This window comes from Rhinopithecus roxellana, chromosome 13, assembly GCF_007565055.1.
Source record: "Rhinopithecus roxellana isolate Shanxi Qingling chromosome 13, ASM756505v1, whole genome shotgun sequence".
In the NCBI taxonomy this organism is placed as follows: Eukaryota; Metazoa; Chordata; class Mammalia; order Primates; family Cercopithecidae; genus Rhinopithecus; species Rhinopithecus roxellana.
In genome coordinates this window covers 77,512,801-77,537,517 of record NC_044561.1, presented here as the reverse complement: position 1 = coordinate 77,537,517, position 24,717 = coordinate 77,512,801, and the positions used below count along the sequence as shown (strand labels likewise).

General features: G+C 43.6%; 2 protein-coding genes across 2 annotated transcripts in view; one reads left to right on the top strand and one right to left on the bottom strand.

Annotated features, from left to right (window-relative positions):
• GINS1 (GINS complex subunit 1) overlaps positions 1-16,769 on the top strand; it is a 43,077-nt gene extending 26,308 nt beyond the window's left edge. Inside the window, exons 6-7 of the mRNA XM_010361523.2 lie at positions 11,277-11,351; positions 15,730-16,769. Coding sequence (XP_010359825.1) covers positions 11,277-11,351; positions 15,730-15,798 — 144 coding nt within the window. The 3' untranslated portion in view covers positions 15,799-16,769. The remainder of the gene's footprint in view (positions 1-11,276; positions 11,352-15,729) is intronic.
• Positions 16,770-24,076: 7,307 nt separating this feature from the next.
• The window catches only part of NINL (ninein like), a 134,405-nt gene continuing 133,764 nt past the window's right edge, over positions 24,077-24,717 (bottom strand). Inside the window, exon 24 of the mRNA XM_030915808.1 lies at positions 24,077-24,692. Coding sequence (XP_030771668.1) covers positions 24,501-24,692 — 192 coding nt within the window. The 3' untranslated portion in view covers positions 24,077-24,500. The remainder of the gene's footprint in view (positions 24,693-24,717) is intronic.

The following is a 24,717-nucleotide window of genomic DNA, read 5'->3' as shown; positions in this document are numbered from 1 at the left end:
GGTTCTCAAGTCCCTTATATAAAGTAGTATGGTATTTGAATAGTACCTAGGTACATGCTGTTGTATACTTTGAATCATCTCTGTATTACTTACTTTATACAATATAAATGCGATAGATATAGTTGTTATACCATATCATTTTTAGGGAATAATAATAAGGAACAAAGGTCTGTAGATGTTCAGTACAGACACAACCATCCATTTGTTTAAAAAATGTTTCGATCCGGAACCCACAGACACAGAGGACCAACTATATTCTATAGCTGTTTTCTTTGTGGTTAGTGATAGCTAGTACATTTAATATCTTAAAATTATAACACTTTAATTTCAACTTAATTACAGCAGCTTGACTTCAGCAACATACCAAAATTCTGATCCTTCCAAGCTTCATCCTTATTTCTTTCTATTGTTGATGTCACAAAACTACATCTTTATATGTTGTGAGCCCCAAAACGTAAACTGATAAGTCTTTTAAATGCATTAATTTCTTAAATTGTGTAGAAAACAAAATGTAGGTTTGCGAAGTTACAGTAATATTAGCTTTTAGACTAATCAGTTTTTTTTTTAAATGTGTTAGTCACTGAAATCATGTAAAAAACAAAAAATAGGGGCGGGGGGTGGTGGCTCTTACGCCTGTAATCCTAGCACTTTGGGAGTCCGAGGTGGGTGGCTCAGAAATTTGAGACCAGCCTGGGCAACATGGCAAAACCCCATCTCTACTAAAATTACAAAACAGCTGGGTGTGGTGGCATGAGCTTGTAGTTTCTGCTGTTCAGGAGGCTAAGGCAGGAGAATCACTTGAACCAGGAGGCAGAGATTGCAGTGAACTGGGATCGTACAATTGCCCTCCAGCCTGGGCGACAGAATGTGTCTCCCCACTCTCCCTCCCAGAAAAAGAAAACCAACAAAAAATAGAATTATAAAGTGTTGCAATATTGCTAGGTTTTAGAATTTTCCATGTATTCACTGTCTTAGTCCGTTTGAGCAGCTAAAACAAAATACCTGAGAGTAGGTAGTTTCTAATGAACAGTAACTTTTTTCTTTTCTTTTCTTTTTTTTTAAAGAGACAAGGTCTTGCTCCGTTTGTCACCCAGGCTGGGGTGTGGTGGTACAATCATAGTTCACTACAGCCTTGAACTCCTGGGCTCAATCAATCCTCCTGCCTCGGCCTCCCGAGTAGCTATGACTACAGGCATGCACTTCCATGCCTGGCTAATGTTTAAATTTTTTGTAGAGACGCGACCTTGCTATATTGCCAAGGGTAGTCTTGAACTCCTGGCCTCAAGCAGTCCTCCTGCCTCACCCTCTCAGTGTTGGGATTATAGGTTTGAGCCACTGTGCCCAGCCAGCCTGTCTCAGTTAATTCTGGAAGCCTGGAGGTCCAAGATCAAAGTGCCAGCAGATTCATTTTTCTTCTCTGGGTTACACTCTGCTTCCAATGTGGTGCCTTGAATGCTGCACCCTCCGGAGGACTGAAATGCAGTGTCCTTGTGTGGCAGAAGCTGGAAGGACAAAAAGGACCAAACTCCTTCCATAAGTCATTTTATAATGGCATAAATCCATTTATGAAGGCAGAGCCCTTATGCCCTAACCACCTCACCAAAGTCCCCACCTCCCAACACTGTTGAATTGGGGATTAAGTTTCTACCACATTGATTTTTGGGGACACATTCAGACACAGCATTTACCTATATTGAGATCTTTATTTCTTAACATGGGTTCAAGTTACTGTCTTGTGATAGTTACCATATATAGGATTTGGTTGGCAATGTTGTTCTTTTAGTACTTTGAATATACTGGCCCACTGCCTTCTGGCCTCCAAAGTTTGTAATAAGAAATCTGGTGAAGGCCGGGTGCGGTGGCTCAAGCCTGTAATCCCAGCACTTTGGGAGGCCGAGACGGGCGGATCACGAGGTCAGGAGATCGAGACCATCCTGGCTAACACGGTGAAACCCCGTCTCTACTAAAAAATACAAAAATCTAGGCGGGCGAGGTGGTGGGCGCCTGTAGTCCCAGCTACTCGGGAGGCTGAGGCAGGAGAATGGCGTAAACCCGGGAGGCGGAGCTTGCAGTGAGCTGAGATCCGGCCACTGCACTCCAGCCCGCCCAGGCAACAGAGTGAGACTCCGTCTCAAAAAAAAAAAAAAAAAAAAAAAAAAGAAATCTGGTGAAAATCTTATTGAGGATCCCAGGTATGTGATGACTTACTTATCTTTTGCTGCTTTCTTTTTGAATTTTTTAGAGACAGGGTCTCGCTGTGTCAAGCAGGATGAACCGCAGTGGCACAATCATAGCTCACTGTAATCTCAAACTCCTGGGATGAAGCAATCCACCTCAGCCTCCCAAGTAGCTAGGACTAGAGGAGCATACTTCCAAGCCTGGCTAATTTTTAAACTTTTTGGGGCCAGGTGTGGTGGCTCACGCCTGTAATCCCAGCACTTTTGGAGGCCGAGGCAGGCAGTTCATGGGGTCAGGAGTTCGAGACCAGCCTGACCAACATGATGAAACCCCATCTCTACTAAAAATACAAAAATTAGCCGGGTGTGGTGGCGCACGCCTGTAATCCTAGCTACTCGGAAGGCTGAGGGAGGAGAATTGCTGGAACTCGGGAGGCAGATGTTGCAGTGAGCCAAGATCGCTCCACTGCACTCCAGCATGGATGACAGAGCGAGATTCTATCTAAAAAAAAAAAAACAGAAAAAGCTTTTTGTAGAGTTAAGTCTCGGTCTGTCACCCAGGCTGGAGTGCAGTGGCACGATCTCAGCTCATTGCAACCTCCACCTCCAGGGTTCACGTCATTCTCCTGCCTCAGCCTCCCAAGTAGCTGGGATTATACAGGCACCCGCCACCATGCCCAGCTAATTTTTTTTTTTTTTTTTTTTTTTTTTTGAGGCAGAGTCTCACTCTGTCGCCGGGGCTGGAGTGCAGTGGCCGGATCTCAGCTCACTGCAAGCTCCGCCTCCCGGGTTTACGCCATTCTCCTGCCTCAGCCTCCCGAGTAGCTGGGACTACAGGCGCCCACCACCTCGCCCGCCTAGATTTTTGTATTTTTTAGTAGAGACGGGGTTTCACCGTGTTAGCCAGGATGGTCTCGATCTCCTGACCTCGTGATCCGCCCGTTTCGGCCTCCCAAAGTGCTGGGATTACAGGCTTGAGCCACCGCGCCCGGCCCTTTTTTTTTTTTTTTCTGGTATTTTTAGTAGAGACGGAGTTTCACCCTGTTAGCCAGGATGGTCTCGATCTCCTGACCTCGTGATCCGCTCACCTCGGCCTCCCAAAGTGCTGGGATTACAGGCGTGAGCCACCGCGCCAGGCTGAATTAAACTTTTTGTAGAGGCAGGGTCTCCCTGTGTTACCTAGGCTGGTCTCAACCTCTTGGCCTCAAGTGATCATCCCAACTTGGCCTCCCAAAATGCTGAGATTACAGGTGTGAGCCACCCTGCCCAGCCCTCTCTTGCTACTTTCAAGATTCTTTGTCTTTTGAAAGTTTGATTATAATGTGTCTCATTGCGAGTCTCTTTGAGTTCATCTTGTAGTTTGTTGAGCTTCTTTGATGTTTATATTTATGTATTTTATCAAATTCAAGGAGTTTTCAGTTATTATTTCTTCAAAGATTCTCTCTGCCCCTTTGTCTTTCTTTTCTTGTTTTGCTTGATGGCGCCCGTTAGGTCTCTCAGGCTCCATCCTTTTCTTTGGTCTTTTTTTCTTTTTGTTCTTCAGGGTTAGTCATTTCTGTTGTCCTGTCTTCACGTTTGCTTATTCTTCTGCCTGCTCCAATCTGTCTTTGAATCTCTCAAGTGAATTTTTCATTTTGGTTTTTACAGTTCTCAGCTCCAGAGTATCTTTTTGGTCTTTTTAGGTTTTCTATTTCTCTATTACTTCCATTTTGTTCATACATTGTTTCCTTAATCTTCTCCCCATCTTCCTGTAGTTCTTAGAGCGTCTTTAAAACTCCTGTTGTAAAGTCTTTGTGTAGTAGATCTTCCATCAAGTCTTTTTCAGGGACCATTTCTTATTTTTCTTTTTCCTTTCAATGGACCATACTTTTATGTTTCTTTGTATGCCTTGTGATTTGATTGTTTTTGTTGAAAACCAGACATTTGAATCTAATAATGTTATAACTCTGTAAATCAGATTCTCCCCCTTCCCCCAGGGTTTGCTGCTTTTGTTACTGTTTTTGTTTTTTTGATGTAAGTTGTCGCTGTGCTTAGAATCAACCTGAGGTACAACTTTTCTCAAATCTTTTTTTTTTTTAGACGGAGTTTCACTCTGTCGCCCAGGCTGGAGTGCAGTGGTACGATCTCGACTCACTGCAACCTCTGCCTCCCGGATTCATGCCATTCTCCTGCCTCAGCCTCCCGAATAGCTGGGACTGCAGGCACCCGCCACTACGCCTGGCTAATTTTTTTGTATTTTTAGTAGAGATGGGGTTTCATTATGTTAGCCAGGATGGTCTCGATCTCCTGACCTCGTGATCCACCCGCCTCAGCCTCCCAAAGTGCTGGGATTACAGGCGTGAGCCACCATGCCTGGCCTCAAATCTTTATTGAACCCATGCCTTTCCTTGGACATGCATGGTCACTTTCTAATTTTTACTGTATACACAGTTGCTTTTCACTGTCCTAGTCTTTAATGTCTGGCTCCTAGAAGGGGGAAAAAAGAAAAATGAATGGGGGTGGGAAAACGGTGCTAGCTCTTTATTTTTATTTATTTATTTATTTACTTTTTTTTCTTTTTTTTTTGAGGCGGAGTCTCGCTCTGTCTGTCGCCTAGGCTGGAGTGCAGGGGCTGATCTCCGCTCACTGCATGCTCCACCTCCCAGGTTCATGCCATTCTCCTGCCTCAGCCTCCCGAGTAGCTGGGACTACAGGCACCTGCCACCACGCCCGGCTAATTTTTTGTATTTTCTTTTTTTAGTAGAGACGGGGTTTCATCATATTAGCCAGGATGGTCTCGATCTCCTGACCTTATGATCCGTCCGTCTCGGCCTCCCAAAGTGCTGGGATTACAGGCGTAAGCCACCGTGCAGGGCCGGTGCTAGCCCTTTAAATCCCCTGGAATTCACTTCAGTGGAATGTGGGAGGGTCTTGCAGCCTTTAAGAAGGTATGACAAAAATGTGTGCCAGCCTCATCATTTGCGCCTCTGTGATCAGAAACAGCAATCAGCAGTGAGGAGCAGGCTGCTTTTTGCACGCTCTGCTCCAGCAACCCGTGTACATGCTACTCCAAGAACATGCACTGTGGCCTGCCACAAAGCTAGGAACAGGGGATGGTTAGCTGTTGCTATGCTAAGAGGCAAAATGGACAGCAAATTGCAGTGAATGCTTGTCAAAGCTCCAACCTCAAGCCTTCAGTAGACTCCAGAGTTCCAAAATACTGATGTCAGACAGAGTCTGCCCGTGCAGTTGTTGTGGAGGTAGGGAGACAGATTCCTGATGTTTCCTACTGTACCATTTTACTTGAATCCAGGAGTTATTTACATTACTTTAAAACACATAAATTGTATATTCCTGGTACATATGTTCTGAGGACAAAAGAATTGCAAAGAGTTCTTAACCTGTTTTTACTAATCATGTTATTAGTAATAATTTTGTTACTGTTATTTTGAAACAGTTTGCATATTGAAGAATAGAGCAAAAGGGTAATTGAAATTACCAACAGTTTTCAGAATAAGAGAAAAGGGGCTGGGCACAGCAGCTCACACTTGTAATCCCAGCCCTTGGGGAGGCCGAGCGGGTAGATCACCTGAGGTCAGGAGTTTGAGACCAGCCTGGCCAACATGGTGAAACCCCATCTCTACTAAAAATACAAAAATTAGGCCGGGCGTGGTGGCTGAAGCCTGTAATCCCAGCACTTTGGGAGGCGGAGACGGGCGGATCACGAGGTCGGGAGATCGAGACCATCCTGGCTAACACGGTGAAACGCCGTCTCTACTAAAAAAAAATACAAAAAACTAGCTGGGCGTGGTGGCGGGCGCCTGTAGTCCCGGCTACTCAGGAGGCTGAGGCAGGAGAATGGCGTAAACCTGGGAGGCGGAGCTTGCAGTGAGCTGAGATCCGGCCACTGCACTCCAGCCTGGGCGACAGAGCAAGACTCCGTCTCAAAAAAAAAAACAAAAAAACAAAAAAAAACAAAAATTAGCCAGATGTGGTGGCAGGTGCCTGTAATCCCAGCTACTCGGGTGGTTGAGGCAGGAGAATCACTTGAACCCAGGAGAAGGAGGTTGCAGTGAGCTGAGTTGGTGGCATTGCACTCCAGCCTGGGCAATAAGAGCAAAGCTCCATCTCAAAAAAAAAAAAAAAAGAAAAAAAAAAACAGAGAGAGAGAGAGAAAAGAGATTCAAAGTTGAAAAACTTAAGGGAAAATCCTATATTCCTAAATTTGAGTTTGAAGCATAAGCAGGAACTCATGAATCGTCCCTTCTTTAAAAAACAAAAAGTAGGGGTCAGGTGCAGTGGCTCATGCCTGTAATCCCAGCACTTTGGGAGGCCAAGGTGGGCAGATCACCTGAGGTCGGGAGTTTGAGACCAGCCTGACCAACATGGAGAAACCCCATCTCTACTAAAAATACAAAATTAGCCAGGCTTGGTGGCACATGCCTGTAATCCCAGCTACGCAGGAGTCTGAGACAGGAGAATCACTTGAACCTGGGAGGTAGAGGTTGTGGTGAGCCAAGATTGCGCCATTGCACTCCAACCTGGGCAGCAAGAGCGAAACTCTGTCTCAAAAAAAAAAAAAAAAAGTATTGATTAGCTCTGCCCACTGAAAAGGCCTAGAAACAATGACCAAGCCAGTTAGCCATGAGTGTCCAGATTCTATACCTAAATGCCACTCCCCACTAAAGTAAACCAGGACTCCTGGCACAAAAATAAGTTGATTCCAGGTTCTGAATAAAAAATGTACAAACTGAGCATGAAACATCTTGTCTTCCCAGAAAGGAAGGAAGGTGTCAAGGACTAAGCGGGGACTGCTGGAAGGATGTGGGAGCCAGTTTGAAGGAGCTCTTGCTAACCAAAAAACGGACAATTTTAGCATCAACGTGAATAATAACTGCGGTGAATTGGATTACATCAATTATGTTAGAAGCATGAATGCATAATGACACCAAAGAACAACAATTTTTTTTTTTTTGAGGTAGTATCTGGGTCTGTTGCCCAGGCTGGTGTACAATGGTACAATCTTGGCTCATTTGTTATTTAGAACATGAAATCAACTATTTTAGTGCAAGGAGTCCTGGTTTACTTTAGGAACCTCCACCTCCCAGGCTCAAGTCATCCTCCCACCTCAGCTCCCACTTCAGCTTCCAGAGTAGCTGTGATTACAGGTGCTCACAACCACATCCAGCTAATTTTTGTATTTTTTGTAGAGATGGGATTTCACTATGTTGCCCAGGCTCATCTTGAACTCCTAAGCTCAAGCAATCCTCTTGCCTCTCCCTCCCAAAGTGCTGGGAATACAGGCATGAGCCACCGTGCCTGGCCAACAAAATTTTTAAAAAATAAAACATTTTTGAGGTTTCCTTGGAGAATGTGAGGGATCCAACTCATGGGAAAGGTGGCAAGTTAGAGAATGGAATCAAAGCATCCATTGCCTTTACTATACAAACTCTATCTTAACGTGGCCCAATAGTTTACAAAGGAAATTTTTTTTATAGAAGAATTCCAGCTAACAAATGTAGTAGGAATATAAGAATTAGATTAATGCTTGTAACCCTTTATTTACTAAAACCTTTCAGTGGATAATGGAGATCTTTATAATGCACAAGTATGGATGACACTTGGGCCACTGATTAACCTCAATATCCAAAAAGAGACAGCTAGGCACTGTGTTTTATGGGGTCTTGTAATAGAAAGTACATAACACCATTTGCCACAAAGTCACCTTATCTGATGTAGACCTAACTTCCATTTTATAGGAAACGCAGGGACAAAGGAACATGTTAAATGACCCCAAAGAAATCCACAACAAAATCTTGATTGTGAAAACTTGTACTGACCCTGTGCAGTGACTCATGCCTATAATCCCAAGACTTTGGGAGGCCAAGGCAGGAATATTGCTTGAGACCAGGTGTTCAAGGCTGCAGTGACAAACTACTCACCCAATTTTTTCAACAAATAAAATGCCAAGAGGAAGGAAAAAATAAAGAGGAAGTGAAACCTATAGATTAAAAAAGACTTACAAGACATTAAAAAAAAAAAAAAGTGATGTGTGGCTTTGCTGGATTCTGATTTCAACGTGGAAACCTTAAAAAAATTCATGAGACAAGTGGGAAATTTGGGTACTAACTAGATAGTTCATGATATTAAAAATTATTAAATAAGGCTGGGCACGGTGGCTCATGCCTGTAATCCCAGCACTTTGGGAGGCTGCAGGTGGATCATCTGAGGTCAGGATTCGAGACCAGCCTGGCCAACATGGTAAAACCCTGTCTCTACTAAAAATACGAAAAAATTAGCTGGGCATGGTGGCGCACTCCTGTAATCCCAGCTACTAGGGAGGCTGAGGCAGGAGAATTGCTTGAACCTGGGAAGCAGAGGTTCCGGTGAGCCAAGATCACACCACTGCACTCTAGCCTGGGTGACAGAGTGAGACTCTGTCTCAAAAATAAATAAATAAATAAATGCCAATACTCTCTCATCTTAATAATTTTTATTTATTTATTTGAGATGGAGTCTCATTCTGTCACCCAGGCTGGAGTGCACTGGTGTGATCTCGCTCATTGCAACCTCAGCCTCCTGAGTAGCTGGGATTACAGGCACGCACCACCACACCCAGCTAAATTTTGTGTTTTTAGTAGAGGCAGGGTTTCACCATGTAGACCAGGCTGGTCTTGAATTCCTGACTTAAGGTGATCCACCTGCCTCAGCCTCCCCAAATGCTGGGATTATAGTCATGAGCTGCCATGTACAGTCATTATTGGGATTTTTTAAAAGTATCTGGTTTTATATAAGTAGACAGTAGAATATTTACAGATAAGGTGAAATGATATCTAAGATTTGCTTCAGAATAACCCACAAGTGGGTGAGGGGAACAAACTTGGCCATGTGTTGATGTCAGTTGATGGGGACATGGAATAGTCTTTTTACTTTTTTTTTTTTTTTTTTTTTTTTTTTTTGAGACGGAGTCTCGCTCTGTCACCCAGGCTGGAGTGCTGTGGCCGGATCTCAGCTCACTGCAAGCTCCGCCTCCCGGGTTCACGCTATTCTCCTGTCTCAGCCTCCCGGGTAGCTGGGACTACAGGCGCCGCCACGTCGCCCGGCTAGTTTTTTGTAGTTGTTAGTAGAGACGGGGTTTCACCGTGTTAGCCAGGATGGTCTCGATCTCCTGACCTCGTGATCCGCCCGTCTCGGCCTCCCAAAGTGCTGGGATTACAGGCTTGAGCCACCGCACCCGGCCGTCTTTTTACTTTTGAATGTGTTTGAGATCTTCCAAAATAAAAGTCTATTTAGTGAAGCCAATGCGGCCAGGCGTGGTGGCTCATACCTGTAATCCCAGCACTTTGGGAAGCGGGGGCAGGCCGATCATTTAAGGTCAGGAGTTTGAAACCAGCCTGGCCACCATGGTGAAACCCCGTCTCTACTAAAAATTTAAAAATTAACTGGGCATGGTGGTGACCACCTGTAATCCCAGCAACCCAGGAGACTGAGGCAGGAGAATTGTTTGAGCCTGGGAGGCAGAGGTTGCAGTGCGTGGAGATCGCACCACTGCACTCTGGCCTGGGCAACAGAGCAAGACTCCATCTCAAAAAAAAAAAAAAGCAAATGCAAAGGGCTTGGGGGATTTTTCTGGAGTGATATTTCTCATATTTATTTATATTTTATTTTTTTATTTTTATTTATTTATTTTTTTTGAGACCGAGTCTTGCTCTGTCACCTGGGCTGGAGTGCAGTGGCCAGATCTCAGCTCACTGCAAGCTCTGCCTCCCGATTTATGCCATTCTCCTGCCTCAGCCTCCCGAGTAGCTGGGACTATAGGCGCCCGCCACCTTGCCCGGCTAGTTTTTTTTTTTTTTTTTTTTGTATTTTTTAGTGGAGACGGGGTTTCACCGTATTAGCCAGGATGGGCTCGATCTCCTGACCTCGTGATCCGCCCGTCTCGGCCTCCCAGAGTGCTGGGATTACAGGCTTGAGCCACTGCGCCCGGCTATTTCTCATATTTAATTAAAATACTTTGAGTGCTTTGGTAAAATTCTGGAGGGATGGTAGGACATGATAAAATTATCTGGAAAAGTAGAAGATACAGTTGTTGCTGGCATTGACTCTCCTGGCGACAGTAGCAGTTCATCGCTAGTACTCGTGAGAATAACCTTCAGTCTGAATTCTCCTAGAAGAGGAAAAGTGCCCCCTTACTTCCTGTGGCAGCACTTAGTGCTGTAGCAGGTCTGTAACCTGTACCTGGGAACACCTTTGCAATTGCAGAGGTGGATATCAGAAGGCTGCCACTCCTGAATCCTGTCACGTGAGGTGGCATCTGCTCCTCCATGGTGTACTTCTAAGTATTCCTGGGAAATCATCTGAATTTTGAATGGGATTGGAAGAATTGCTTCCAAAAACAAATACTGCAGACTTACTTGTGTCCCATTCTCAGATACTGATATTTTATGGGAGGGATCTATAAGAAGCCGGTTGGAGCAGATCTAAAGCATTCCTTGTGGGTAGATATTTCACCTGCTTAATTTTTCAAGATTTCAGAGGGAAAGGAGACAACATCATTGTCTTCCTTCATCGCCTTGCTCTCAGCACTGACATTTATTTACTAGCAGAGATTTTGCGATTCTTCTTCCTCCTTGTCAAAACTGGACACTTGAAACTATTAGAATACCACAGTAGTAGTACTAGGCCTAAGTACACAGAGAGGAAACACAAAGTCCTTACTGTCTGTGTATTTGTATAATGCCGATTTATTTTTTGGTCACTGCATATTAAAAACTAATTTAGATAAAATATCTCGGCCGGGCGCGGTGGCTCAAGCCTGTAATCCCAGCACTTTGGGAGGCCGAGACGGGCGGATCACGAGGTCAGGAGATCGAGACCATCCTGGCTAACACGGTGAAACCCCGTCTCTACTAAAAATACAAAAAAACTAGCCGGGCGAGGTGGCGGGCGCCTGTAGTCCCAGCTACTCGGGAGGCTGAGGCAGGAGAATGGCGTAAACCCGGGAGGCGGAGCTTGCAGTGAGCTGAGATCCGGCCACTGCACTCCAGCCCGGGCGACAGAGCAAGACTCCGTCTCAAAAAAAAAAAAAAAAAAAAAAATATCTCACGTTTTTTCTTTCAGGTCCGATGTCTAAAAGACTATGGAGAATTTGAAGTTGATGATGGCACTTCAGTCCTTTTAAAAAAAAATAGCCAGGTATTTCTTATCTTCAGATACTTTACTTTAAATCTTATGAGTGCTGAATGGTAGAAAAGTTGGAATAGCAAAATAAATATCAACTTGTGATGATCGTTTATATCTTAGGCATTATCTTTAGTATAATACACCCTGTTCTGTACTTTTTCTGAATATTAAGACTGGAAGCAAATGTTGTATATATTAAGAAACGATTAATTCATTTAGTAAGATATTGCTTATATTTAAAGTTCCTAAGCAGTTTTTTTACCTTACACTTTGCCTTATAATTCCTAGTTCTTTAGCAAGACAATAGTGATACAGATTTTTCTATTTTCAAAAAAAGAATTTTCAAGTATTTACTATGTAAACATAACAATTTAATAGAGGAAGATTAAAATTGTAAAGTTGTAACTTAAGCTAAATTTGTCCTTATAAGGAATCTCTATATATCTATCTATCTGTCTGTCTATCTATCTATCTATCTATCTATCTATCTATCTATCTATCTATCTATCTGTTTATTTTTAAAGAAAATAGAGATGGGGTCTTGCTGTGTTGACCATGCTAGTCTTGAACTCCTGGGCTCAAGCAATCCACCCACCTTGGCATCCTAATGTGCTAGGATTACAGGTGTGAACCACCATGCCCAAAGTAATCTCAGTATATTAATTATTTCCCTAGAAATCTTCAAATTCACATTAGATGAATTCACATTAGCTAAATTATTACTTTTATTTATTTATTTATTTTTGAGACAGAGTCTTGCTCTGTTGCCCAGGCTGGAGTGCAGTGGCACAATCTCCACTCACTGCAAGCTCCGCCTTCTGGGTTCACGCCATTCTTCTGCCTCAGCCTCCCAAGTAGCTGGGACTACAGGCGGCCACCACCACTCCCGGCTAATCTTTTTTTTTTTTTTTTTTTGGATTTTTGGTAGAGATGGGGTTTCACTGTGTTAGCCAGGATGATCTTGATCTCCTGACCTTGTGATATGCCTGCCTCTGCCTCCCAAAGTGCTGGGATTACAGCCGTGAGCCACCGCGCCTGGTCTATTATTATTTTTTTGAGGCAGGGTCTGGCTGTGTTCTCCAGGCTGGAGTGCAGTGGCGCAATCTCTGCTCATTGCAACCTCTGCCTCCTGGGCTCAAGTGATCCCCCGCCCTCAGCCTCCCAAGTAGCCGGACCACAGGTGTGCACCACCACACCCATTTAATTTTTGTATTTTTTGTAAAGACGGAGTTTCACCAGTTGGCCAGGCTGGTCTTGAACTACTGAGCTCAAGCAATCCACCCACCTCAGCCTCCCAAAGTGCTGGGATTACAGGTGTAAGCCACTGTGCCTGACCACTAAATTTTTTATCCTATCCCAATTTTCTGAAGTCGTGAGGAGGAAAAATGACCTAATAAAAGCTGTTCTTTTTCTTTTCCTTGCCTGCCATCTTGGGGTCAGCCATTTAGGATCTGATGACCCTAAGGATTTGGTGTTCACTTTGTTCATGGCAGGGAGCAAAAGAATGTTTCAGGTCATGTGGTTCTTGAGCTTATTTTCCTAACAGGGTGAGTTGATCTGTTATTTTACTAATACCCTTGGAGCTTTAAAACTGTTTTACTAATAGTTGACTAAAATTATTTTACTAATACCCTTGGAGCTTCTAAAACAAAGGTTGAATATTTTTAAAAAAGATTTTGAGGGTTCCCTAAAGTCTTTGGTTGTTAAGGCAAGAATTTCTGTCCCAGTATTCTCTTAAGACACTAATGAATTGAAAGCAGATAATGAATTAATGCTCTGATAAGCAGCTATATTTCTGGAGGGCCCAGGAGGAAGCTCTGATTCACAAGAACAAGAAAAAAGCCATCCTTATAAAGCAAGATATGCGAAATGTCCCTTCATCCCAAATGCTGTCCTGTGGTTGAATTTTTTTTTTTTTTTTTTTTTTTTTTTTTTTGAGACAAAGTCTCACTCTTGTCCCCCAGGCTGGAGTACAATGGTGCAATCTTGGCTCACTGCAACCTCTGCCTCCTGGGTTCAAGCAGTTCTCCTGCTTCAGCCTCTCAAGTAGCTGGGATTACAGGCTCCTGCCACCATGCCTGGCTAATTTTTGTAGTTTTTTTAGTAGAGGTGGGATTTCACCATGTTGGCCAGGCTGGTTTCAAATTCCTGACCTCAGGTGATCCGCCCACCTCGGCCTCCCAAAGTGCTGGGATTACAGGTGTGAGCCACCGCGCCTGGCCTGGTGGTTGAATTTTTTAAGTCTGTTTCTCAGCTGTGACCCTACCCTCAATTATAAAAATGGAGGCATTAAAAAGAAACAATATCAGCCACAGTTGATGGTTGGTATTAGGGGCTTCTTATGTTCAACCACATCTGAATTTTCTGTAGAATCTGGTGTAGATCATTCACATAATCTAAAGAATTAGTAGGAAACATTTTATATGTGTGTATATATATGTGTGTGTATATATATATGTATTCTTTTTTTTGAGATGGAGTTTCCCTCTGTCACCCAGGCTAGAGTGCAGTGGCACAATCTTGGCTCACTACAACCTCTGCCTCCTGTGTTCAAGCGATTTTCCTGCCTCAGCCTCCTGAGTTGCTGGGATTACAGGCGCATGTCACCATGCCTGGCTAATTTTCGTATTTTTTTTTTAGTAGAGGTGGGGGTTTCACCATGTTGTTCAGGCTGGTCTCAAACTCCTGACCTCATGATCCACCTGCCTCGGCCTCCCAAAGTGCTGGGATTACAAGCGTGAGCCACCGTGCTTGGCTGGGAAACATTTTCTAATATACATTCTTTTATATTTGTCACTATGGCAAGCACTGTTTATTTTTATCCAGAAATCAATACTCTCCATCTGTTTTAATACCAGCATTAGTATGGATATTAAATGAACAACTCAGTTATTTTGTTTTTGTTGTGTTTTTTTTACATTTTTCTTGGCTCATGTATCTTCAAGATTGGTTTAGAAGAATTTGGTTATGGATCTCTTGTAAGGCCTTTGAGTTTGTGAGGCAGGACCTTCACGTGCACATAGCTACTGAGGTTACATTTTGCTTCCTTGAGATCTTCCTTTGAGATTTTTTTGACCACCTATGAGTCGGAAAGCCTTCCTGCCTTGCTTCCTCTACTTCCCTCCTCCAGGGCAGTCAATGTTTTCTGTAAGTCCTTGTATTTGAGAGGGAAGGAGACATCTTTCCACTTGCCCCTGGTTCCCTTAGAGCAAGAGCGATGTCCTCTTAGGAAGACACAGGGCAAGCAATACCTGGGTGCTGGCATCTTCCCACGTACCATGTGAATAGCACCCGCACTGTGGGTCATGAATACTTTTCATCCTTGAGAAATACAGGAGGAAAGTTGTCACTTGTTATTAGAAGAATGTTCAGACTCTGAAATCCTAGAACAGGTTTTATGGAGAAATGAGCCTTTCATGGGTCTATCACTGGCTGTTGGGCCAGTGATAATCCAAATCACACCTATCTGGATTTCTCTGTGCATAAATTTAAAAAATACAAACACTAAGGACAATACCTACTAGATTCAGAAGTCTTAGTTGAATTGAACTTAAGCAAACTGAATTCATTTGTAAAAGTCAGAATTCCATACAACTCTAAATAGCATCAATTTCAGTGTGATTAAAACAGCAAATATAGTTAAGTTTAACTTTTTTTTTTTTTTTTGAGATGGAGTTTTGCTCTTGTTGCCCAGGCTGGAGTGCAATGGTACGATCTCAGCTCACTGCAGCCTCCACCTCCCAGGTTCAAGCGATTCTCCTGCCTCAGCCTCCTGTGTAGCTGGGATTACAGGCATGCGCCACCACGCCTGGCTAATTTTTTTTTTTTTTTTTTTGAGACAGTCTTGCTCTGTCACCCATGCTGGAGTGCAGTGGCGTGGTCTCAGCTCACTGCAAGCTCCACCTCCCGGGTTCATGCCATTCTCCTGCCTCAGCCTCCTGAGTATCTGGGATTACAGGCGCCTGCCACCGTGCCTGGCTAATTTTTTGCATTTTTAGTTGAGACTGGGTTTCACCATGTCAGCCAGGTTGGTTTCGATCTTCTAACTTCGTGATCCACCCGCCTCGGCCTCCCAATGTGCTGGGATTACAGGCGTGAGCCACTGCGCCCGGCCCAATTTTGTATTTTTTAGTAGAGACACGGTTTCTCCGTGTTGGTCAGGCTGGTCTCGAACCCCCGACCTCAGGTGATCCGCCCGCCTCGGTGTCCCAAATTGCTGGGATTACAGGTGTCAGCCACCGCGCCCAACCCCTTAAGTTTAACTTTTAACTACTTACTTGTTGGACTTTGAAAACTAATCAGTGCTACTTTTTAATGATACAAGAAATAATTTCAAATTCTTTCCCAATCATTTATTTTACTCTTTCTGCATCCCTTCTTGTCCCCTCAGCACTTTTTACCTCGTTGGAAGTGTGAGCAGCTGATCAGACAAGGAGTACTGGAGCACATCTTGTCGTGACCATGCACTGAGGCCCTCCCACCCAGGCTTCACCCAACTCGTGGATGCCTCTGTACTCACTCTCTCCACCCTCCCTTCACCTCCCTCTTTGATTTTACAAGCTATAGACATTGTTGAAGGTAACTAAGAATACTTGGCTAAGAAGTATAATTTGCTATTAAAGACTTTCTTCTTTTTTTAATGTTGTACGCTATTCTTCCTACTCCTTTTTGGTTTTGGTTTTGCTTTGTTTTGTAGAAACAGTTTCTCACTATGTTGCCCAAGCTGGTCTCAAACTGCTGGCCTCAAGCAGTCCTCCCACCTTGGCCTCTCAAAGTGTTGAGATCACAGGTGTGAGCCACTGCTCCTGGCCCCTACTCCTTTTTCTAATAAGCTGTATCTATAATCACAGCATTCCTACACAGTTTTGTTACAGTGTGTTTTTTAAATGAAAGTAAACATGGTTACATTTGAATCTCTTAAATAATCAGTCACTTGGCTGGATAGGAAGAAGGTAGATCCTGTGTGTCTTGTTTTCTCGTCATGTGTATTGTACAAGCTAGAGAGCTGAATTTCTGAGATACACATTTTCATATCACATGAGCAAGTGAAGATGATGGTCTGTAGAAATTTTCGGTATATGTAATGTTTAATGACATACTAATTTATCACCTGGATATTTGGAAAGAAGGACACACATGGATTTTGCACATTTCCACCATGGTGGCTGGTGTGGCTTGTGGCTGTGGGATGATCACCAGTATCACCACTTTGGAAAGGGACAGTGAAATTGGGGCTAGAGAAGGAACTTTGTACAGTTTTCCCTGAGATTCAGATTGACTGAAAAGTCACATGAGGAGTTGATTGGCTTTTTCAATGGTTTTTTTTTTTTTTCTGAGATGGAGTCTTGCTCTGTCGTCCAGGCTAGAGTGCAGTGGTGCGATCTCAGCTCACTGCAAGCTCCGCCTCCTGGGTTCACGCCATTCTCCTGCCTCAGCCTCCCGAGTAGCTGAAACTACAGGCACCTGTCACCATGCCCAGCTAATTTATTTTGTGTTTTTAGTAGAGACAGGGTTTCACCATGTTAGCTAGGATGATCTTGATCTCCTGACCTCGTGATCCGCCTGCCTCAGCCTCCCAAAGTGCTGGGATTACAGGCTTGAGCCACTGCGCCCAGCCCTAATGGTATCTTTTAAACAGCTGACATTTAAAATTTTGATGAAATCCAGTTTATTCGTTTGTTCTTTTATGCTTTGGATGTTGCATCCAAGAAATCTTTTCCCATCCCAAGGTCACAATTGTTTTTTCCTTTTTTCTTCTGGAAGTGTTACAATTTTAAGCTTTATACTTTGGTCTATAACCCGTTTTTTTGTTTTGTTTTTGTTTCTTTGTTTGTTTTGGGACAGTCTCGCTCTGTCACCCAGGCTGGGGTGCAGTGGCGTGATCTCGGCTCACTGCAATCTCCATCCCCTGGGTTCAAGTGATTCTTTTGTCTCAGCCTCCCAAGTAGCTGGGATTATAGGCGCAGGCCACCACACCTGGCTAATTTTTGTATTTTTAATAGAGACAGGGTTTTACTGTGTTGGCCAGGCTGGTTTGGAACTCCTAACCTCAAGTGACCTACCTTGGCCTCCGAAAGTTTTGGAATTACAAGTGTGAGCCACCACGCCCAGCCTGCGATCCATTTTGAATGAATTTTTTATATGGTGCAAGGTGTCAATCCACCTTCACTTTTTCTTGGGCATATGGATATCCAGCTGTTCCACTACCATTTTTTTAAAAGACTGCCCTTTGTTCTATCAGCTTTGCATTTTTGTTAAAAAGTAGTTGTCAGTGTGTATGTGGGTTTATTTCAGGACTCTGTTTTGTTCCATTGACCTGTTTTTCTCTCCTGAATGCCAATACCATATTTGTATGTAGTGTATGTAACTTTTCTAATAATTTTTGAAATAGATAGTATTAATGCATCTTATTTTTGCTGTTGTTTGTATTTTTTGTAGAGATGGGGTTTCACTGCGTTGGCCAGGCTGTGTTGAACTCCTGAGCTAAAGCAGTCCACTTGCCTCATCCTCCCCATGTGCTGGGGTTACAGGCATGAACCTTGGCACTGGCCCAGTGTACCACATTTTTTTTGAGATTTGTTTTGGCTGTGTTAAGTCCTTTGCTTTTGATGTGAAATTTGGGAATAGGCAGGGTATGGTGGCTTATGCCTGTAATCCTGGAACTTTGGGAGGCCTAGGTGGGTGGATCGCTTGAGCTCAGGAGGTCCAGACCAGCCTGGGCCCATGGTAAAACTCCATCTCTACAAAAAATATAAAAAATTAGCTGGGTGTGGTGGTGCATGCCTGTAGTCCCAGCTACATGGTGGGCTGAGGTGGGAGGATCACTTGAGCCCCAGAGGTCAAGGCTGCAGTGAGCTGAAACCACACCACTGCACTCCAGCCTGGGTGACAAAGTGAGACTCTCTCTCAGAAAGAAGTTAGGATCAACTTGTCAGTTTCTACAAAAAAAACCCCTGTTAGCACCTTGAGATTGCACTGAATTTATATAAAAATGTTGGGAGAATTGACATCTTAGTGATATTGAGTCTTCTGGCCTATAAACAAGGTCTGTCTTCCCATGTATTAATGTTTCTGTCTTCTATTTCTCTTAATAATCTTGTAGTTTTCAGTGTACAGGTCTACCATGTCAGCGTTTCATAGTTTTGATGCTAAATGGTATTTTAAAATTTCAAATTCTAACTGCTTGTTGCTAGTAAATAGAAGTATAATTGATGTTGAACTTGTATCCTTCAGCCTTGCTAAACTGTTAGTTCTCATGGTTTTTTTGTAAATTACATCAACAGTCATGTGTTCTATTAATAAAGAGTTTTACTTCTTCCTTTCTAATCTGAATGCCTTTTATTTCTTTTTTCTTGCCTGATTGCATTGGTTAGCACTTCCAGTGGAGTACTAAATATATGTGGTCAGAAAAGACACCCCTATCTTGTTCCTGATCCAAGAAGAAAAACAGTCTTTCATTATTATGATGTTAGCTCTTAAGTTGTTTGTAGATGCCCTTTATTGGGGTGAGGAAGTTTCCTCCTATTCCTAGTGATATGGTTTGTCTGTGTCCCTACCCAAATCTCACCTGGAATTGAAATAATTCCCACGTGTCAAGGGCAGGGCCAGTCGAGATAATTGAATCAAGAGGGTGGTTTCCCCGATCCTTTTCTGGTGTTAGTCAATAAGTCTCACAAGATCTGATGGTTTTATAAATGGGAGTTCCCCTGGACACGCTCTTTTGCCTGCCAGCATGTAAGATGTGACTTTGGTTCCTGTCCATTTGCCTTCTGTCGTGATTGTGAGGCCTCCCCAGCCATGTGGAACTGAGTCAATTAAACATCTTTCCTTTATAAATTACCCACTCTCCAGTATGTCTTTATTAGCATGAGAACAGACTCATACACCTAGTTTACTGAGAATTTTTTTAAAAATCAGAAATGGATGCTGGATTTTGTCATATCTTTTTTCTGCATCTGTTGAGATGGTTTTGTCTTTTAGTTTGTTAGTCTGGTGAATTACAGTGGCTGATTGATCAATTGAGTTTTCAATGTTAAGCTGACCCTGCATTCCTGGCATAAACCACACCTGGTCATGATATATTACCGTTTTTGTAGGATTTTATTTGAAATTTTTTTGTAGAATTTTTGCATCAGTGTGCATGAGAAAGATTGGTCTGTGGTGTTCTTGGGAAAATAGTCCCTCCTTTTCAATTTTTTGGAAGAGTTTTCTAAATAGAAAAAAAAACTGTTCTGTCACTCAACAACAACACAGAAGACTTCTGTGACCAAATGTGTGGGATTTTCCCCACACACCAAGCTCTGCAGTGGACACCAGGTGTGTCCTCTACTTCTACTTCAGTTCCAACACTACCTGGAGATGGCGTCAGATCCCACAGGCTCAGGGCTCAGTCCAAGGCTGCCCTCCCTGCAGACACCATCACAAGTCTGGGCCTCTGAGATTCTGACCAACTAGCTTCAAGTTGGAGTTCCCATGATCCCCTCTTTGGATTCAATTAATTTGCTTGAGCAGCTCATGGAACTCAGACACACTTAAGCTTACTGGTTTATTATAAAGGATATGGTACAATATGCAGGTGAAAGGATCCAAATGGAAGAAGTACATAGGGGAAGATGTGGGGAAGGCACATGGAGCTTCGATGCCCACCACCCTCCAAGAGCCTCCATATGTTCAGCAATCCGGAAGCTCTCCAAACCCTGTCCTTTTGGGCCTTTTGTAGAAATCTCATTAGATAGGCATGATCGACAACCAAGCAGAGAAACGATTGGACAAAAAGGGTATGATCTAATGCTCATAGTCTGAGTGGCGCCATGCAGCCAGGCCCGTCTGCTCAGGTTCTTAGCCCCTGCTGCATTCCTTCTTTCAGAGTATGGGGCAGTGCCCCTTCCTATCAGAGAATTTCTTTACAGCCAGCTCCAAGCCAGAAAGGCGGGAAGATTCTTGCCGGGGAGAGAAAAAGAAGCAGGTGAAAGGAGGGCAGAAAGAGAGACTGTCTTCCCTGAGGCCTAAAATGCCCCAGCATTACAACAAAAGACTGCAACAAAGGCCATGGGAGTTATGAACAAGGAGCCATGGATGAAACCAATATATCTATCATACGTTTTACATAACATGGTATTATTTGTTTCTTACATGTTTACATAATTCATATTTAAGCCATCTGGGCCTGAAGTTTCTTTGTGGGAAGGTTAACCACAGTTTTGGCTTAATAAATACATGGCTATTTTGGTTATCCATTTTTTTCTCGAATGAGCTTTGGCAATTTATGTATTCTCCATTTTTTCTAAGTTACTAAATTTATTTATATAAAGTTGTTCATGGGCTGGGCACAGTGGCTCACGCCTGTAATCCCAGCACTTTGGGAGGCCAAGGCAGGAGGATTACTTGAGCTCAGGAGTTTGAGACCAGCCTGAGCAACATAGTGAGATGTCAGGAAAAAAATAAAAATTACCAGGTGTGGTGCTATGCACCTGTAGTCTCAGCTACTCAGGAGGCTGAGGCAGGGGTTGGAGGCTACAGTGAGCTATAATCATTGCCACTGCACTCCAGCCTAGGCAACAGTGAGACCTTGTCTCAAAAAATAAAAGTGTTCTTCATAATATTGCCTTACGATGCTTGTATATCTGTAGATTATAGTGATATCACCTGTAGTGGATATCACTTCTCATTTCTGATATTAGTAAGTTTTTTTCTTTTACTCTGACCGGACTAGAAGTTTATCAGTTACTCATCTTCTGAAAGAACATGCCTTTGGTTTACTTCCTCTATTCTTTGTTTTCTATTTCAAGGGTTAACAAATGTTTTCTGTATATTAGGCTTTCTGGGCCACATGACCTGTTACAGCTGCTCTGTGTTGCTGCTGGAGCACGAAGCAGGCGTAGGGAATCTGTGGGTGTAGGGAATCTGTAACTGAGTGTGGCCGTGCCAACCAAACTTAACACAACCGCTCTAGCCTGCAGCATGTCATGGCCAATCTGTTCTGTTCCTTAGTTTCTGCTTTGATCATCATCATTTTCTTTTGACTTTGGGTTTAATTTGCTCTTCTTTGTCAAATTATTTAAGGTGGAAGCTGAAGTCGTTGACTTGAGGCCTTTCTTCTAAGCTGGGTGTTTGGTGCTGTGACTTTTCCTTCCCCTAAGTAATGCTTTCACTCTAGCCCACAAATTTTGATATATTGTGTTTTCATTTCCATTCAATCCAGAATATTTCCTAATTTCCCCTCTTATCTCTTCTTTGCCTCATGGGTTATTCAGCAGTATGTTGTTTCCAAATATTGGGGGATGGATTTTTTTTTCAGGGCACATGTAATAATTTAATTTTTAAATTTTTTTTCACTTTACCTCATTTTTAAATTTTTTAGTATACTTTAAGTTCTAGGGTACATGTGTACAATGTGCAGGTTTGTTTTTTTTTTTTTTTGTTTTTTTTTTTTTTTTTTTTTGAGACGGAGTCTCGCTCTGCCGCCCAGGCTGGAGTGCAGTGGCCGGATCTCAGCTCACTGCAAGCTCCGCCTCCCGGGTTCACGCCATTCTCCTGCCTCAGCCTCCTGAGTAGCTGGGACTACAGGCGCCCGCCACCTCGCCCGGCTAGTTTTTTGTATTTTTAGTAGAGACGGGGTTTCACCGTGTTAGCCAGGATGGTCTCGATCTCCTGACCTCGTGATCCACCCGTCTCGGCCTCCCAGAGTGCTGGGATTACAGGCTTGAGCCACCGCGCCCAGGTTTGTTACATTTGTATACATGTGCCATGTTGGTGTGCTGCACCCATTAACTCATCATTTACATTAGGTATTTCTCCTAATGCTATCCCTCCCACCTCCCCTCACCCCACAACAGGCCCCGGTGTGTGATGTTCCCCACCCTGTGTCCAAATGTTCTCATTGTTCAATTCCCACCTATGAGTGAGAACATGCGGTGTTTGGTTTTCTGTCCTTGAGATAGTTTGCTGAGAATGATGGTTTCCAGCTTCATATTGTGGGACAGATTTCTAATTTAATTCCATTGTGGTCACAGTACATACATTGTGTGGCTTGAATCTTTGTACTTTTTGAGATTTGTTGGCCCGGAATATGGTCTGTCTTGGTAAGTGTTCGGCTGCATTTGCTTCTGCTGGTGTCATGTGGTGGGTTCTAGATGTCAGTAGATCGATAATGTTGTTCAGGTCTCCTGGTTACTCCAATGTCATTACTGCAGCCTCAGACAGAAGCCCAAAGTGAATGAATAAGCGTACTCCTCAATGAGTTTTGACAAATGCATACACCCGTATAACACAAACTGTATTGGGACTTGTATTTTAATAACTGGTAGAACTAGTCCCCATACATTGCTCTTCTTTCTTCGGAGTTTTCCTAATTATTTTGTTTGCTTATTTAGTTTATATGTAAAAACTTTAGAATGCCTTGTCCAATTCTGGGGTTGATTGGGGCATGGAACATCTGTATTTTTATTAGGACTAATTACATTTATCAGTAAACTGTGAAGAACCAGTCAACGTCATGTTGCCAAATCTTCCAAAGAAACGAACTTTCCATCTGTTCCAGGCTTTGTTATCTTTCCACAGTGTGACATTTTTCTCCTGCAGAAAGGAGAAGACATGCCAGCTTTGGGATGGCGGATGCCCCAGGAAGAGGGTGGACGCTGAGAACAGAATAGGCTCCGGCCCTCCACAGTGCTGTGGCAGGATATTATTCTTACTACATATGTTGATGGACACATGGGTGTTTCTTATATAACTATTTTCCTGTATGTTTGAAATATTTTATAGTTTAAAAAATTAAGAAAGTTAGAAGTCAATTTTAATAGAAAAGAATTTATTGCAAATACAGTGACTTTTTATATTACAGCAGTACATTCCAGTCAGCCATATGGCCATAATTTGTATACATTTCAAATATAAAACTATACTTTTTTTTTTTTTTTTTTTTTTTTGAGACGGAGTCTCACTCTGTCGCCCGGGCTGGAGTGCAGTGGCCGGATCTCAGCTAACTGCAAGCTCCGCCTCCCGGATTTACGCCATTCTCCTGCCTAAGCCTCCGAGTAGCTGGGACTACAGGCGCCCGCCACCTCGCCCGGCTAGTTTTTTGTATTTTTTAGTAAAGACAGGGTTTCACAGTGTTAGCCAGGATGGTCTCGATCTCCTGACCTCGTGATCCGCCCACCTCGACCTCCCAAAGTGCTGGGATTACAGGCTTGAGCCACCGCGCCCGGCCACTTTTTTTTTTTTTTTTTTTTTACATATAGTACAATTTCCAGTGTGATGACATTTCAATGGGAAAAAGATTGTGCATTTGCAATAAACACCATCATCCCTGAGTCCACAGATAAGGTCCCTGGAGAAGGGGCTTCCCCTCTTTTCTCGCTGGGTTGACGTTCCCAGCGAGTGAAGCCTTTCTGGAATGTGTGTACGCACCCTCCACCAAGAGTTCTAATAACCTAAGCTCGAAGCAGAACAGTGAAATGGCAAAACTGTACAGAGCCCTGATTTTTTTTTTTTTTTTTTTTTTTTTTTTGAGACGGAGTCTCACTCTGTCTTCCAGGCTGGAGTGCAGTGGCCGGATTTCAGCTCACTGCAAGCTCCGCCTCCCGGGTTCACGCCATTCTCCTGCCTCAGCCTCCCGAATAGCTGGGACTACAGGCGCCCGCGACCTCGCCCGGCTAGTTTTTTGTATTTTTTAGTAGAGACGGGGTTTCACAGTGTTAGCCAGGATGGTCTCGATCTCCTGACCTCGTGATCCGCCCATCTCGGCCTCCCAAAGTGCTGGGATTACAGGCTTGAGCCACCGCACCCGGCCTGATTTTACATTTCAATCGACAGCCGGGTCAGAAGTAGCACATGGAAAGTGCTGTCCTTAACTACTCACTTAGCTGCTCCTTGCTGACAGCTCCCAGAATCTGCCTCCAACAAGTGGCAAAACGGAATTTTGCCAAGGAAAATTATTCAGGACCGCTAATAAAAACACAGGCTTTTGCAACATGCATATTCCCCCAGCCGCCGAACCCGATCTTGCCCAGGGCAGGGCATTAACTGTCTGGGGGGTAAACAAAGAATCCCAATCCTCAGATGTCCCAGGACTCATGCTCATGACCCACGGAAAACTAAGGCATCACAGTGGCTTAATTTAAAAGATGTGCTTTCGAATGAATCCTGGAAAACAATCCGTCTTTACACAGAGAGGGCTGCAGGGGCAATCCTACTGATGAGTTTGTTGAGAGCGCGAACTTTTTCTTCCAAGATGCGGCTTTGTTTCTCGGCGTCTCGCTGCTTCTCCTCGGTGGCCTGAAGTGCTCTCACCAGGTGGGCATTCTCCACATACAGCTCCTTCAGCAGCAGGTCGGACTTCCTGTTCTTTTCAAACTAGAGAGGGGAGGAAGCCAATACT